Source organism: Cavia porcellus, unplaced genomic scaffold (assembly GCF_034190915.1).
Source record: "Cavia porcellus strain 051 isolate PalLab524CR breed Dunkin Hartley unplaced genomic scaffold, mCavPor4.1 scaffold_30, whole genome shotgun sequence".
NCBI lineage: Eukaryota > Metazoa > Chordata > Mammalia > Rodentia > Caviidae > Cavia > Cavia porcellus.
Window position 1 is genome coordinate 8530431 of NW_026947513.1, and position 12239 is coordinate 8542669.

The window sequence follows — 12239 nt, forward strand, 5'->3', positions numbered from 1 at the left end:
CAACTGGAGGTCTAGAGCCCACAGGAAGGAATCACGTTAGTTTCTTCTATGGACCTGTGCTGGGAAGGCTCAAAGGTCAGCAGTGGAAGCCAGAAAGTGTACACCAGCAGAGTGAAGAAGCTGTGCTGATAGGTTGAGGGTTCTACGCTGGAACTGAAAAGGCACACTCCAACGGTAAGCACAGTCGAGTACGTGCCAGGAAGCCAGCGTGATGAGTTCATCTTGGAGACCAAGTAGCACATATCTTCCTCTCCAGAGGCAGGAAGCAATGCTCCAGGTGAGGACCAGAGCTTCTCCAGGAGAACCAATGGCTTAAACAGCAACTCATAGGAGAACCCACAACACCTCAACACAATAGCTTCTCCTTCTCCATGTCTATTTATGCTGGCAACTTTCCTCAGGTGAACCATCTACACTCAATGCCATGCTGATGTAATCCAGCTGGAATTAAGTTGACCACCAGTTTTTAATCTGTAACATGTGTATTTTTAACACACTATATTCTTTAGAAAGAGTTTTGAGAAAACAGTACAGAGGGTTCTCATAGATTCCATCCCCAGTTTCCCCTTTTTATTAACATTTTATGTTAGTAAGGTGCATTTGTTAACAATTTATGAGCCACTTGAAATCCAGGAATGGTGCTGGGCAGGAAGTCCTAGGCAAGGGGGGATATTCTTTGCCAACCCAGGAACGAACTCAATTAAGAGAAACCAACTGGAAACGCAATCCCAGTGATACAGCAGGAACAGATAAGGTCTCAGCACAGAAGCCGGACCTCGAGCCACTGGAAACTGCGATTTGAATTTCCTGCAGCTGCTGCTGCTTCCCAGTTGGCACTGTGGGGAGAGAGGTGCAAAGGCTCTGAGAGTGGGAAGTGTTGAATGGAGTTGGGAGCCAGACTGGCTGGGTACCCTGCATCGACCTGCGGTGAGTGAGCGGATCGGGACCCTTCCATAGAGAAGGAGGCTTCAGCGAAGGACATACTCGGACAGGGCAGACTTCCTGGAACGAGATGCTGCAGTGACTTCAGTCACGTATTCCCCTCTCAAGCGGTATTGGTGGGGAGTGCCTGGCCTGCGAGACGCTGCTGGCTGAGACCCAGTAGGCTAGCCCAACCCAGGTCGCAGAACCTGGAAGTGCACCCTAGCGGTGAAGCCTTCGGTAGGTTGATCTGGAGGGGCGGGCCGGCATAGACTGCCCTGGTCTGTGTCTCCCTGGTGCACTGTGGTGGGTGGGAACACCTAGCCGGTGCAATTCAAACAGACTGTGGCCAACAGGGAAGGAAGCTGGGCCTCCTATATACATTTATATATAAGGAACAAAGAATATGGGAAGAGGGAGCAACAAGAAAGGGTCCTCGGCCCCCAATCCTGAGAAACATGCAGTAACAGACACGGCACCAATAGACATAAAGCACTATCTCCAGAGCCTCATAGACGAGTTCAGGAATGAAGTTATTAATGACCTGAAGCAAGACATAAGCAGAATAGTTAGAGAGATGCTAAGCACCACCCAAGAAAAAAGAGATGGTGGAATGGAAGAACAGAAAAAAAAGGGGAGAATTGTTTGATGGAGAAAATAGAGAAAACATAGAATACTTGAAGCAGGTTCAAAGAGATTACCAGGAAACTAAAAACTCTATCGAAAACTGGCATAACAGCTTGAAAGAAACTAAGGATAGATTATCTGAACTGGAGGGCAGATTTGTAATATGGGAGCATGAAATGAAAAACTTCTTAAAAATAACAAACAAACAAAAAAAAACCAAACAGCAACAATACAAAAGCTAGAAGATGATAAGAGGATCTAGAACTTAAGAATTAAGAACATAAGAGAAGAAGTGGGGATGCAAACAAATGGACTAAAAAGCTATTCACAGAAATAATCCAAGAGAATTTCCCTAATTTAGCAAATGGTAAAGATACTCAGATATATGAGGCATACAGGACTCCAGCCACCTACAACCCAAACAGAGCTACACCCAGGCATATAATAATCAAAATTCCAGAAGTCCAATATAAGAACAGAATATTAAAAGCCGTCAGAGACAAGAAACAGATCACTTACAAGGAAACAACCATCAGAATTACAGCAGACTTCTCGGCACAAACCATCAAATCACGAAGAGCGTGGGGGGAAATAATGCAAGCTTTGAAAGATAATAACCTCCAGCCAAGATTGATATATCCTACACAACTGTCCCTAGAAATTGATGGAAAAGCAAGGTGCTTCCAGGATAAAGAGGAACTAAGGGAATTTGCAACCACCAATTCAACTCTACAGAGAATACTGCAGGATAGTCTAAAAAAGGAAAATACCAAGATTCCAGAAATAATGACAGAGAGGCCACAATGAATGGAGTAGAAAACGAAATGAAGAAGACAAACTGACAAGAAACGAGCTCAGAAAAAGAGCTCAACAGAAATGAGGCAGAGAAGATTGGAAGGTAGGAACAGCTATTTTGGAGAAAACAAGACAATAATAGCTAGTGCTGATTTAGTATCATCTTGTTTTGAAGTCCCATCAAACTTGTATTCTTCTGTCTCCATCGGTCTTAAAAGGTTGTATCTTATTGGATTTTATTATATATGATAATATAAGCAAAAACCTTTATAGACAAGGAGTTTATATAGAAACCATTGTTCATTTTCTGTTAATTGGTTTTAAATACCCTGTAATAATATCATTCTCTTGAATGGTTTTATAGTGTCTTGATATGTTTGGTGCTACAGTATACGAAGTTATACTCAAAGATTTCAAGGAAAGAGACACTATGGTAACTATTTTTATGTCAGGATATCTTGTGGTGAAACACTATTTTGCTTAAATGGTTATGTTTTGACCTGCGCTGTTCTGTTGTTATGCCCTCTTTTATCTCAATCCCCTTTTTCTGAATTATTTACTTTTTTCTTTTTATTTTTTTAATTAAGGGAAAAATAAAAAAAACAGCAGGATACATTATAGTAACCTACTTTGATTTCCTATTAACTTGATTTGAAATCCTGTATTGCCCTCACCATCTTGTTTTGACTGATTTTCCTCTATTCTGCTTTGCTTGGTAGTACCAAGTTTGAAAGTATAGGCATAACTGTGAAGACAATAAGAATCATTATGACGCCCATTCCGGGTGACTATTATTTTCTTTTAAAATCTTGTCTCCAATGCTTTGGTTTTATTATTTACTGTTTAGTTCAATTTTATTATAACTGGCAATTCTTCTTAAAATAGCAAGAGGCAGTATGGTAACCATTGTTGATCACCTTATATTTTGTTTTTACTTTATCTATTATGTCCATCCTTTTGATTTGACTGATTCTGTTCTGATATGTCACATTTGGTTTTACTCTCTTCAAAAAAAGTAATAAGAACTGTGGGAGTAATAAAACCCAAAATGTGTAATTGTCATTGTACAAAAGAAAAGAAAGTGCTCTAAAGGTTATAACTGCATATATGTTTAAGTGTATGAGATAGATAACCATATTACTGAGTGTTTTTTGAATCATTGAACAAAACTGTTTGCACTCTCACTGTTTGAAAGTCCACTTTATATTGCTTCAATTTTGTAATTTGAACAACTATTTCTAAGATGAGAATATGTAATCTATTAACTAGTGATTTCTTACTGTTTATTTTTTAAATTTTGTATTACTTGTACACTTTTTCTGTTTTTTCTTTTTCTCCTTAAATAAAAAAAAATTTATGAGCCAGTATTAATTGACACATTATTATTAACTAATATCCATACTTTCTTGAAATTTCCCCATTTTTAACATCATGTCCTTTTTCTGTTCCAGGATCCCACCCAGGATATCAAATTACATTTGGTTGTTGTGGGTCTTTAGGCTCCTCTTGGCTATGACAACTTCTCAGACTTTCCTTATTTTTGATGACTGTGACAGTTTTTGTAGCATATATTTCTGTTGGAAATAACCTAATGTTTTCCTCATAACTACACTGGAATTGTGAGTTTTTCAGAGAAAGATCACAGGCATAAAGTAATATTTACCTTTATTACATCATATCAAGATATGTACTATCAACATGGCTTAGCATTGTTAATAATATTGACCCCAACCATCTGGTTGAGGTAGAATTTGTGACTTTTTTCCACTGTGATGTTGTTCTTCGTTCCTCTTCTTTGCACTTTGCTGTGTTTTTTGGATGGAAGTCATTATAAATAGACCATATTAACGAATGGGGAATTCTGCTCCACCTCCGTAAGGGAATAATATCAACTAAATTCTAATTCTACTTAGAATTCCTCTGTTGAAAGAATCTATTTTTCCCTGTTTACTTTTTCCATCATTTATTTATATTAATATGGACATAGATTTTTTTTCCTTACCGGTTTTATTGATACTTTGGTTGATTGTGGTGGGGATTGAACCAAGGTCCTTGCATGTTAGTCCAGTGCTTCATTACTCAGCTATATCATTCACTAGGATTCATGTATATTTACTTCGATGTTTGTGTTGTAATTCAACATCCCTTTTGTTGCTCACAATTTTATTCTGATAAGTTAAAACAGGCTCAGAGAAGTTCTGCAGTAAGAAAGCTGTTTAATTTATTTAATCCAGTGTTAATTAAACTTACATGATAATGAAACCCATTTCCATGTTCACTACTTTGGGAACTACTTTGGTACCTATTTCTGAGACAGTAGTAGAAAAGAGTAATATTCAGCATGATGTTTGTAAATGCAAAAGCTTTCTTGTGAACTAATACTAGTAAGCACATGGAGCTCTAATTGTATGCCAGCTACCATGTTAATGTTTTATCCATTACGGTCCTCTGAGTTAAGTCACTCTCATGGCCTTATGTAAGTCCAGCTTCTCAGAGCTAATATCCCAGAGAGCTGGGATTTGACCTGTGCAGTCTGGCTCCAGAACTCCCTGATGATATTCAATCTGGATCTAGACCAAGCATGTTTGGGAAAACTCAAGATACATCTTACAGTTGAACTTACCCTGTTTTCTACCTATCTAGGCCCCTTTGAAAAAGTGACAATTCTATTAATTTTACATTACTGCAGTCTTCTTTCCTTCCTTATTGATCCTTTGGCCTTCTGAATTGTTACCCCGTTTCTTAACACTCCTAGCCTTGCGAGTGGAGCTGAAATCCCTCACAGTAGCTTGCAAGGTTATGCATGACCTTGCCCCTCTGTGCTATTCCCTTTGTCATCTTCTTGCCTTCTCACCCTCCTTCCCTTTTCCTTCTCTCTGAGCCTCCATGGCCAGGCACGTCTACATTTGTCTTTGAGCTCCTGCTTAACTTCCTTCACTTGCTTCAGCAGAACTTTGCTTATGTCATTGCTTCCATCTGAAAGTGCCTCCCCCAGTTCTGTGTATTTCTGGCTAACTTTTGTACCTCATTTAGATGATTAGGTTCTGCTGTTTTCTGCAGGAGGCCCTTTGACCCTCACATCTCAAGTAGTCCAACAGTTTTTCTGTGTCTAGCATCCTTCACCCAAAAGATGCCCTGTACTTCCATACCACAGTGCGTGAGAGTTCTCTGCATCACTGCTGCAGCTTCTGTAGTCTTGCTGAGAGTAGTGGTTGTCTTTTCACCACAGTGTCTCTGAACAGTGCCTTGCTCTTGGTAGATGCTCCAAAAAGAGTGTAGGATCCTATAAAATATTCATACCCTTTAATCTGGTAATTCTACTTTTAGAGCTTTATATAAAGGAAAGAAATCAGAAACAAGAAGTTTATGTTCATGATTATAGGTAGGACCCAAAAAGAATCTAAATGAATAGTAGTAGAGCTTGCTGTTAATGTAATACAGTGTCTTGAAAATATAATACTATACAGGTATGAAAAGTATAATTTTTGAACAAATTCAGTGAACTGGGACAATTCATATGATATAATCATATATAAATGTATGCAATTATACATTAATAAAAAGTCTGTATGTATATATGTGTGTCTTGATTATAAATACACATAGAAAAAAAACAGTTGGTTTTCTTTTTAGTGAGGAATTTATGAATGTTTATTATTTTATTCTCTACATATTCTGTTTTTTAAATTATCTAGAATAAAAGTGTCGTTTTTATAAGTAGAGAACAATTACTAAAATACTTTCACATATATAGAGTACAATTATCTTGTTTTATTTTTTTCTTGTTTTACTTTTTATCAAGATAATGACTTTAGTTCTATAATTTCATAAGATTTTTAAACATGCTATATGTTTATTATGTGGTTTATAAATATTTATTTGCACTCATTATTATAAAAAGTTAGCAAGGCTACCATATCTGTTTAAAAGATTTTAATACAATTTTGATTTTTAAAAATAAATATTTTGCTTTTAATGGCTTTTTTTTATAAAACTCTTTAAATTCTTTGAGTCATACCATAGATTCCAATTTTTAGGTAAATTGATTTGAAGCAATAATTTCATTCAGAAAAGTTATGGTTTGGGTAAAACATAAATGGCTTCCTGTTTAAACACTATAAATGGAAAAGGCCACTCGTTTTCCTGTTAAATAACATTTTAAGGCTTCGAGTTTATTTTGTAAGTCTGTTGGGTAGGAAGCATTACTTTTAGTTAACTTATTTTGGTGCTAGTGTACTTTGAATTTTTATTTGCTAATAGCATGACCATGTTGTTTTCTTGCGTGTTTCTTTTTGAGAATTAGAGCTTATGTATTCAACTCCACAGACAGGACCCGAACAAAAATAAGTATCCATAAAACTGTAGCCAGGCGAGTCTTCAAATTTATCCAATTCAAATTCTGGCAAGTGTTCATCTGCTTTCTTCTTTTGTTTGAGGATCTCTGGAGCCAAGGGACTCATGACCTCAGTGTCTGAGGATGGCTGTAAGTTCAGAGGCAGCCTGGAGTATATAGTGAGTTCAAGGCCAGCCTGAACTATGTAATGAAACCTTGTAAAAATAAAATAAAATAAATAAAATAAAATAAAAATAAATAAAATAGCAATAAAACCCCAGCTATGAATAATCAGAACTGAGAAAAACTTGTCAGTTTTTGAATTATTGTTATCATAATTGTGTTATTGTTCAAAGCAATTTACATGTATTAACATCTTCAATTTTTATAACAACCATTTAAAAGAACTATTGTTATTATTCTACTTTATTGAATGACTACAATCATCCTTTATATCTGAGGTTTAGAACTTAGTTATTAGGGGCTGGGGATTTAGCTCAGCGGCATAAGCGCCTGCCTTGCAAGCAGGCAGTCGTGAGTTCGATCCCTGGTACCGATAAAAACGAAAAAGACAAAAAAAAAAAAAAAAAAAAAGAACTTAGTTATTATTTTAACTGGGCTTCAGTGAATTACAAATAACCTCTAGGCATAATTTAGTGAATTGAAAAAAATTAATAAAGCATTTTATCCTGGTGCTGAAAAGAATAGCGTATTACAATATTATATATATGGGTAATAAAATCTATAACTTACTAATAAAATGAATTTATAAATTCCAGTTTATAAAATGTAGAACAGAAAACAAGGTAATCAATACTGGTAAAAAAAAAAAACAAAACAGTAAGACAAATCTAGATTGTAACACTTTCTGAAACTAGCCTGGTCTTTCCAAAATAATCAATATCACAAAAATAGATAGGACAGAGAGACTTTATATTAAAAACAACCAAATGCAACTCATGAATTATGAGTGAACTCTGAACTTAAAAAAAAACCTATAAAAGATATTCTATAGGCAACTGAAAAACTTGGAATATAAACTAAATATTAAACAATAATGTGAAATATTATGAGTAATTTTCTAGGTATGTGTGTTGGTTAGAATTATCCAGGGGAACAAAATCTGAAAATATATACAGTATATATATATATACAGTTATACATGGAGGTTTATTCAATAGGCTTAATAGTCAGAAGCAAGATAATGCACAATGGCTATGTGCATGTTGGAGATCTAGAATATACAGTAACTGCCCACTTTCAGAAAGCTGCAGACCAAGAGGAATCAACAGTCAGTTCTAGATTGAAGGCTTGGAAGCTTATTGCAGATTTGAAAGACTAAAGAACTACAGTCTGCTGTCCATAGGTGATGGTAGTAGCAAAACATGGCACCCACTAAAGCAGAATGGAGATTTTCCAATAGAGGCTGACTTCCTCTCCCTATTTCCCCTTTCATTCCCTCTGGGCTAAAAGATATTGGATGGTGCCACACACCATCATGGTCAGTCTTCTGACCTCACTTTGCTGAGCTACATTCCAAATATCTCTGCAGACACCCCACAGATACACCCAAAACCGTGTGCTTCATAGCCTAGTCAAGTTGACAATCATGATTATGGATAACGGTGTGGGAATGGCGTTGTGGTAGGTTTTTAATAGAATGAGTAGCAAACATTTATAAAATGTTCTCACTTACATTTTTCTTTTACTGCTATTTCTTTATAGTGTTTATCACTGTATAACAATGACATTTTTTTTACTCATTACCAACCACAACTAGAATGTCAGTTCTGTGAGGACTGAGATTTTCCATTATTCCTTGCTTATGTTAGTTAACTGACATTATAACAAAATACCCTGGATAAGTAGATATACAGAAAAGAATTATTCTGGCTCACAGTTTTAGAAGTTTTAATGCATAATTAGGCAAAGATAATCGTTTAAGATCTGTGCTGGCTGGCAATGGTGCTGGGTGGCCATAGAAGAAAAGCATATGGCAGAACAAAATCACATAACCTCGTGGCCAGGAATCAAAAGAAAGAGCAAAGAGCTAGGTTCCACAATTCCCTTCAAAGACATGCCTCCCGTAACTTAAGGACCTTCCACAGCTGCACCTCACACAGTTTATACCACCTCCCAGTAGCACCACCCTGGGACCAAACCTTTAATACATGAGCTGTTGGTGGGGATATTCCATATCCAAACTGTGCTACTGCTTAATTCACAGCACCAAGCCTAGTACTGTCTGGCACACAGAGGGGAATAATTAATATTTGTCCAGTGAACAAATAAGGATAACCAATTCCAACCAGCCTTGTCATTTTTGTGTAATTCATGATTTTAATTTATTATTAGTTTGGATATTATTGACAAAAACAATAACATCATTCCTTATGTTTCAGGGAAGTTGGGAAAAAAGAATTTTGAAGAGTCTAAATAGTATGTGCACTGAACTGAGTATCCCACTGGCACGGAAGGTACAAATTTTAATGTTCTATGCTTAGCTATTTTATTGTGAATTTAACTACTGAAAAGTGTCATGAGGTTGTATAACTGTCAGGCACATTATTCCCTTTTTACTATTATATCATCTTGCTTTAAAATAAAATCTTTAAATGCTAATTGTGTAGGTATAGTTTATATAGATTTCCATTATGTGTAGCTCAATGACTTGTAATAGTTTTTTGAGAGCAGAACTATAGAATGTATATATAGATTATTTAAACATTTGACTATAAAGATAATAAGTGCACTTTAAAGATTTCAGTTACCATTAGTCTCCTTACATTTTAGTTAATTGAGCAGTGACACTCTCTTCGCCAGGCGCCCTGTGATGCATTTCTGAGCTTGTTGGATGGGGTAGAAGATATAATATGTGGCTGAGGAGCAGTTTTTCTTTGTGAAATTTGCTGGATTGTCCAGATCATCTACCTTCTCTCCTTGCACTCATTAACACCATATTCCAACTGAGCTACTGAGCTATTGTAACAGTTAAAAAATTAAAATTTAATTCCAAAAAATTTGCTATATTTAACAAAATTATTTTCCCCAGTGTTACAGCAGAGTAATTAAACTTTATTTATGTTGCTAATCTTCAAAAGTGAAACCAGTTTTAACATTATCTTTTTTAGAGACCAGTTGGACAACAGAAAGAACTTCTTAATAAATGGAATGAAATGGGAACCGACGAACCAGGTATACAAAGAACTTTCTTCACAGTGTAGCTGTGGAAAAGAATTGCCTTCTTAACGGTGGATCCAAAGTAACTAAATAAGCAGTTCTTTTGGGAAGACTGCAAGTTTCCCTCCAAATTAATTTCCTGTCATCTGTTTTATTTCCTTAAACTTCTACTTTGCAGTTTAAGAATTCCTTTTATCTCTGTTCTTCCACTGTTCTGAGAATATTTAAACCATCTAACCTTTTATAAAGCAGCATTTAAAAACGTTTTTATACAGAGTAAGTAAAATTTATTTAGTAGATTGCTAAGTCTCTTCTAATTAAGGTAAACATTTTGCAGGCTTAATTACATTGAGATATGAAAGATAGCTTAAAAAGTGAAAAATAAATTTCAAGAGATTAAGATGTTTTTAAGAATTTTTCAGTTCAATGAAAAAATCTACTCAACATCAAAAACTGGATTTTATTTAATATGACAAATAGAAGCTTATATGGACATGTTCGTAACTTCACTGCTACTAAAATGATAATTTGGTAGACTAGGCAAGATATAAGTGCCATATGATAGGAGCAGTGTGCAGTTGTAATTCCAAGGTAGAGCAGTTTAACTCAGCTGGAAATTCACAAACAATTCACTGTTTGTGTTCTGAGAACTTTAAGAATTTTCATATGCCAGGGATTTAGCTCAGCAGCATAAGTGCCTGGCAAGTGCAAAGTCATGAGTTCGATCCCCAGTACCAAAAAAAAAAGAATTTTCATATGGAAGCTTTGCATTATATTCACGTTGTTTTGTCGACTCAATTACAAATTATTGATCACAGTTTATAAACAGTAAACTCTAATTTTCTTCTATAATATATAATCTAGGCAGTTAAGGGGAATGTCTGCACTTTTGTGTTCTTAATATTTAAAACACTGACAATCAGTATCCTGCAAATGTTCAAATTAATCTATGCACAGAAACATAGGAAAGAGGCTTCAGACATTAACTGATTTTTTGTTTTAATTTATCTTACTGTAGATTTAAGCCTTTTCCGACCTGTTTATGCACCTAAGGATTTTCTTGAGGTAGGTTCATTTTGATGAATATACTAATGAAGAAAAATGTGAGAAACACAATGATGTAAGACTATCTCCAAGCAGAGAAATCATTATGTAAAATATCTTAGATCCATTGAAGCAGAAAAACATCAAATTTTTGTTGAAAGCTTCTCTTAAAAATATACTAGGATATGGGAAAATCAGAGGGGGATAAATCAATATGAAAGATTTTTTTTATCTAAAAACACAGTGGCTTGTGTAGCCTGTGGCTTGTGTAGCCACAGTGGCCTGTGGCTTGTGTAGCCTGTGGCTTGGCTTATATAGGGACTTGGTAAATCTTTTTTTTTTCCTGTCTCCTATTCATTTAGACAAGACAAGATGAGGGTCTGAACTAAGAGAACAGCATTGGAAAAAGAAAGAATCTGACAGATTTGAAGATTTTTAGGAGGATCTGAGAACTGATTAGAGTCTGAGATAATAGATAATAATGGTCTCAAAGCATCTATATTTGGACAGAGATTACTTTCCTTGAGAAAGAAAGTACAGGCGGATGAACAGGTCCATTGGTAATATCGACCTATTAGTAAGGATGAGTTGAACTAAGTTGATGAGGCAGTAGCAAACATTCAAGTGAAATCTACAGCATTGAAACTCAATTTAATTCACCAGCCTTGCATTCACTCTTTCTCTTAGACCCTCCATATCATCCTGCCAGTTTACATTTAAAATGTTACCCAGAAGCTACTTGTCATCACCTTACCGCAACACCCAAACTACCATATTTTCTTGTTTGGACTATGTAATACTCTCCTAACTGGTATTCCTACTTCTGCCATTATTCACCTAGATTCTATTCTTAGTACAACTTCCAGAAGAAGTCTTTAAATTAATTCAGCATGAATCATTCCCCCTTTACCCAGTTCTTTCTCTTCTCATTCTTTAAAGCCAAAGGCATGACATGTTTCAAAGTACCTATCTGATCTGAGACTCCATTACCTTCCTAAGTTCATTCTTGTTACTTTTTCTCTTGATTTGTTCTACTTTGGCTGTATTAGTCTCCTTGCTTTTACTCATGTCTTTAACAGCTCTGTAACTAATAGCTAGGACAGTGTTTAGCACATGCTCAATGAATATTTTTTGAGTGAATGAATAGCAGTGAATAAATGCCCCACATTCATGTTCATTCATTCTCTCTCTCTCTCTCTCTCTCTCTCTCTCTCTCTCTCCCTCCCTCTCCCTCCCTCCCTCCCTCTCTCCCTCCCTCTCTCTCCCCCTCCTTCCTTCCCTCTCTTCTTCCCTCCCTCTGTTGTACTAGAATCAGATCTGGGACACACCTACCCCTGAG

The 12239-nt window shown here is 35.9% G+C and overlaps 1 protein-coding gene across 1 annotated transcript in view; it reads left to right on the forward strand.

The window, feature by feature from the left end:
* Positions 1-12239, forward strand: part of Tbc1d19 (TBC1 domain family member 19) — a 119592-nt gene that overhangs the window by 39732 nt on the left and 67621 nt on the right. Inside the window, exons 5-7 of the mRNA XM_063240565.1 lie at positions 9079-9153; positions 9808-9871; positions 10875-10921. Of these exons, the coding sequence (XP_063096635.1) occupies positions 9079-9153; positions 9808-9871; positions 10875-10921 (186 nt within the window). The remainder of the gene's footprint in view (positions 1-9078; positions 9154-9807; positions 9872-10874; positions 10922-12239) is intronic.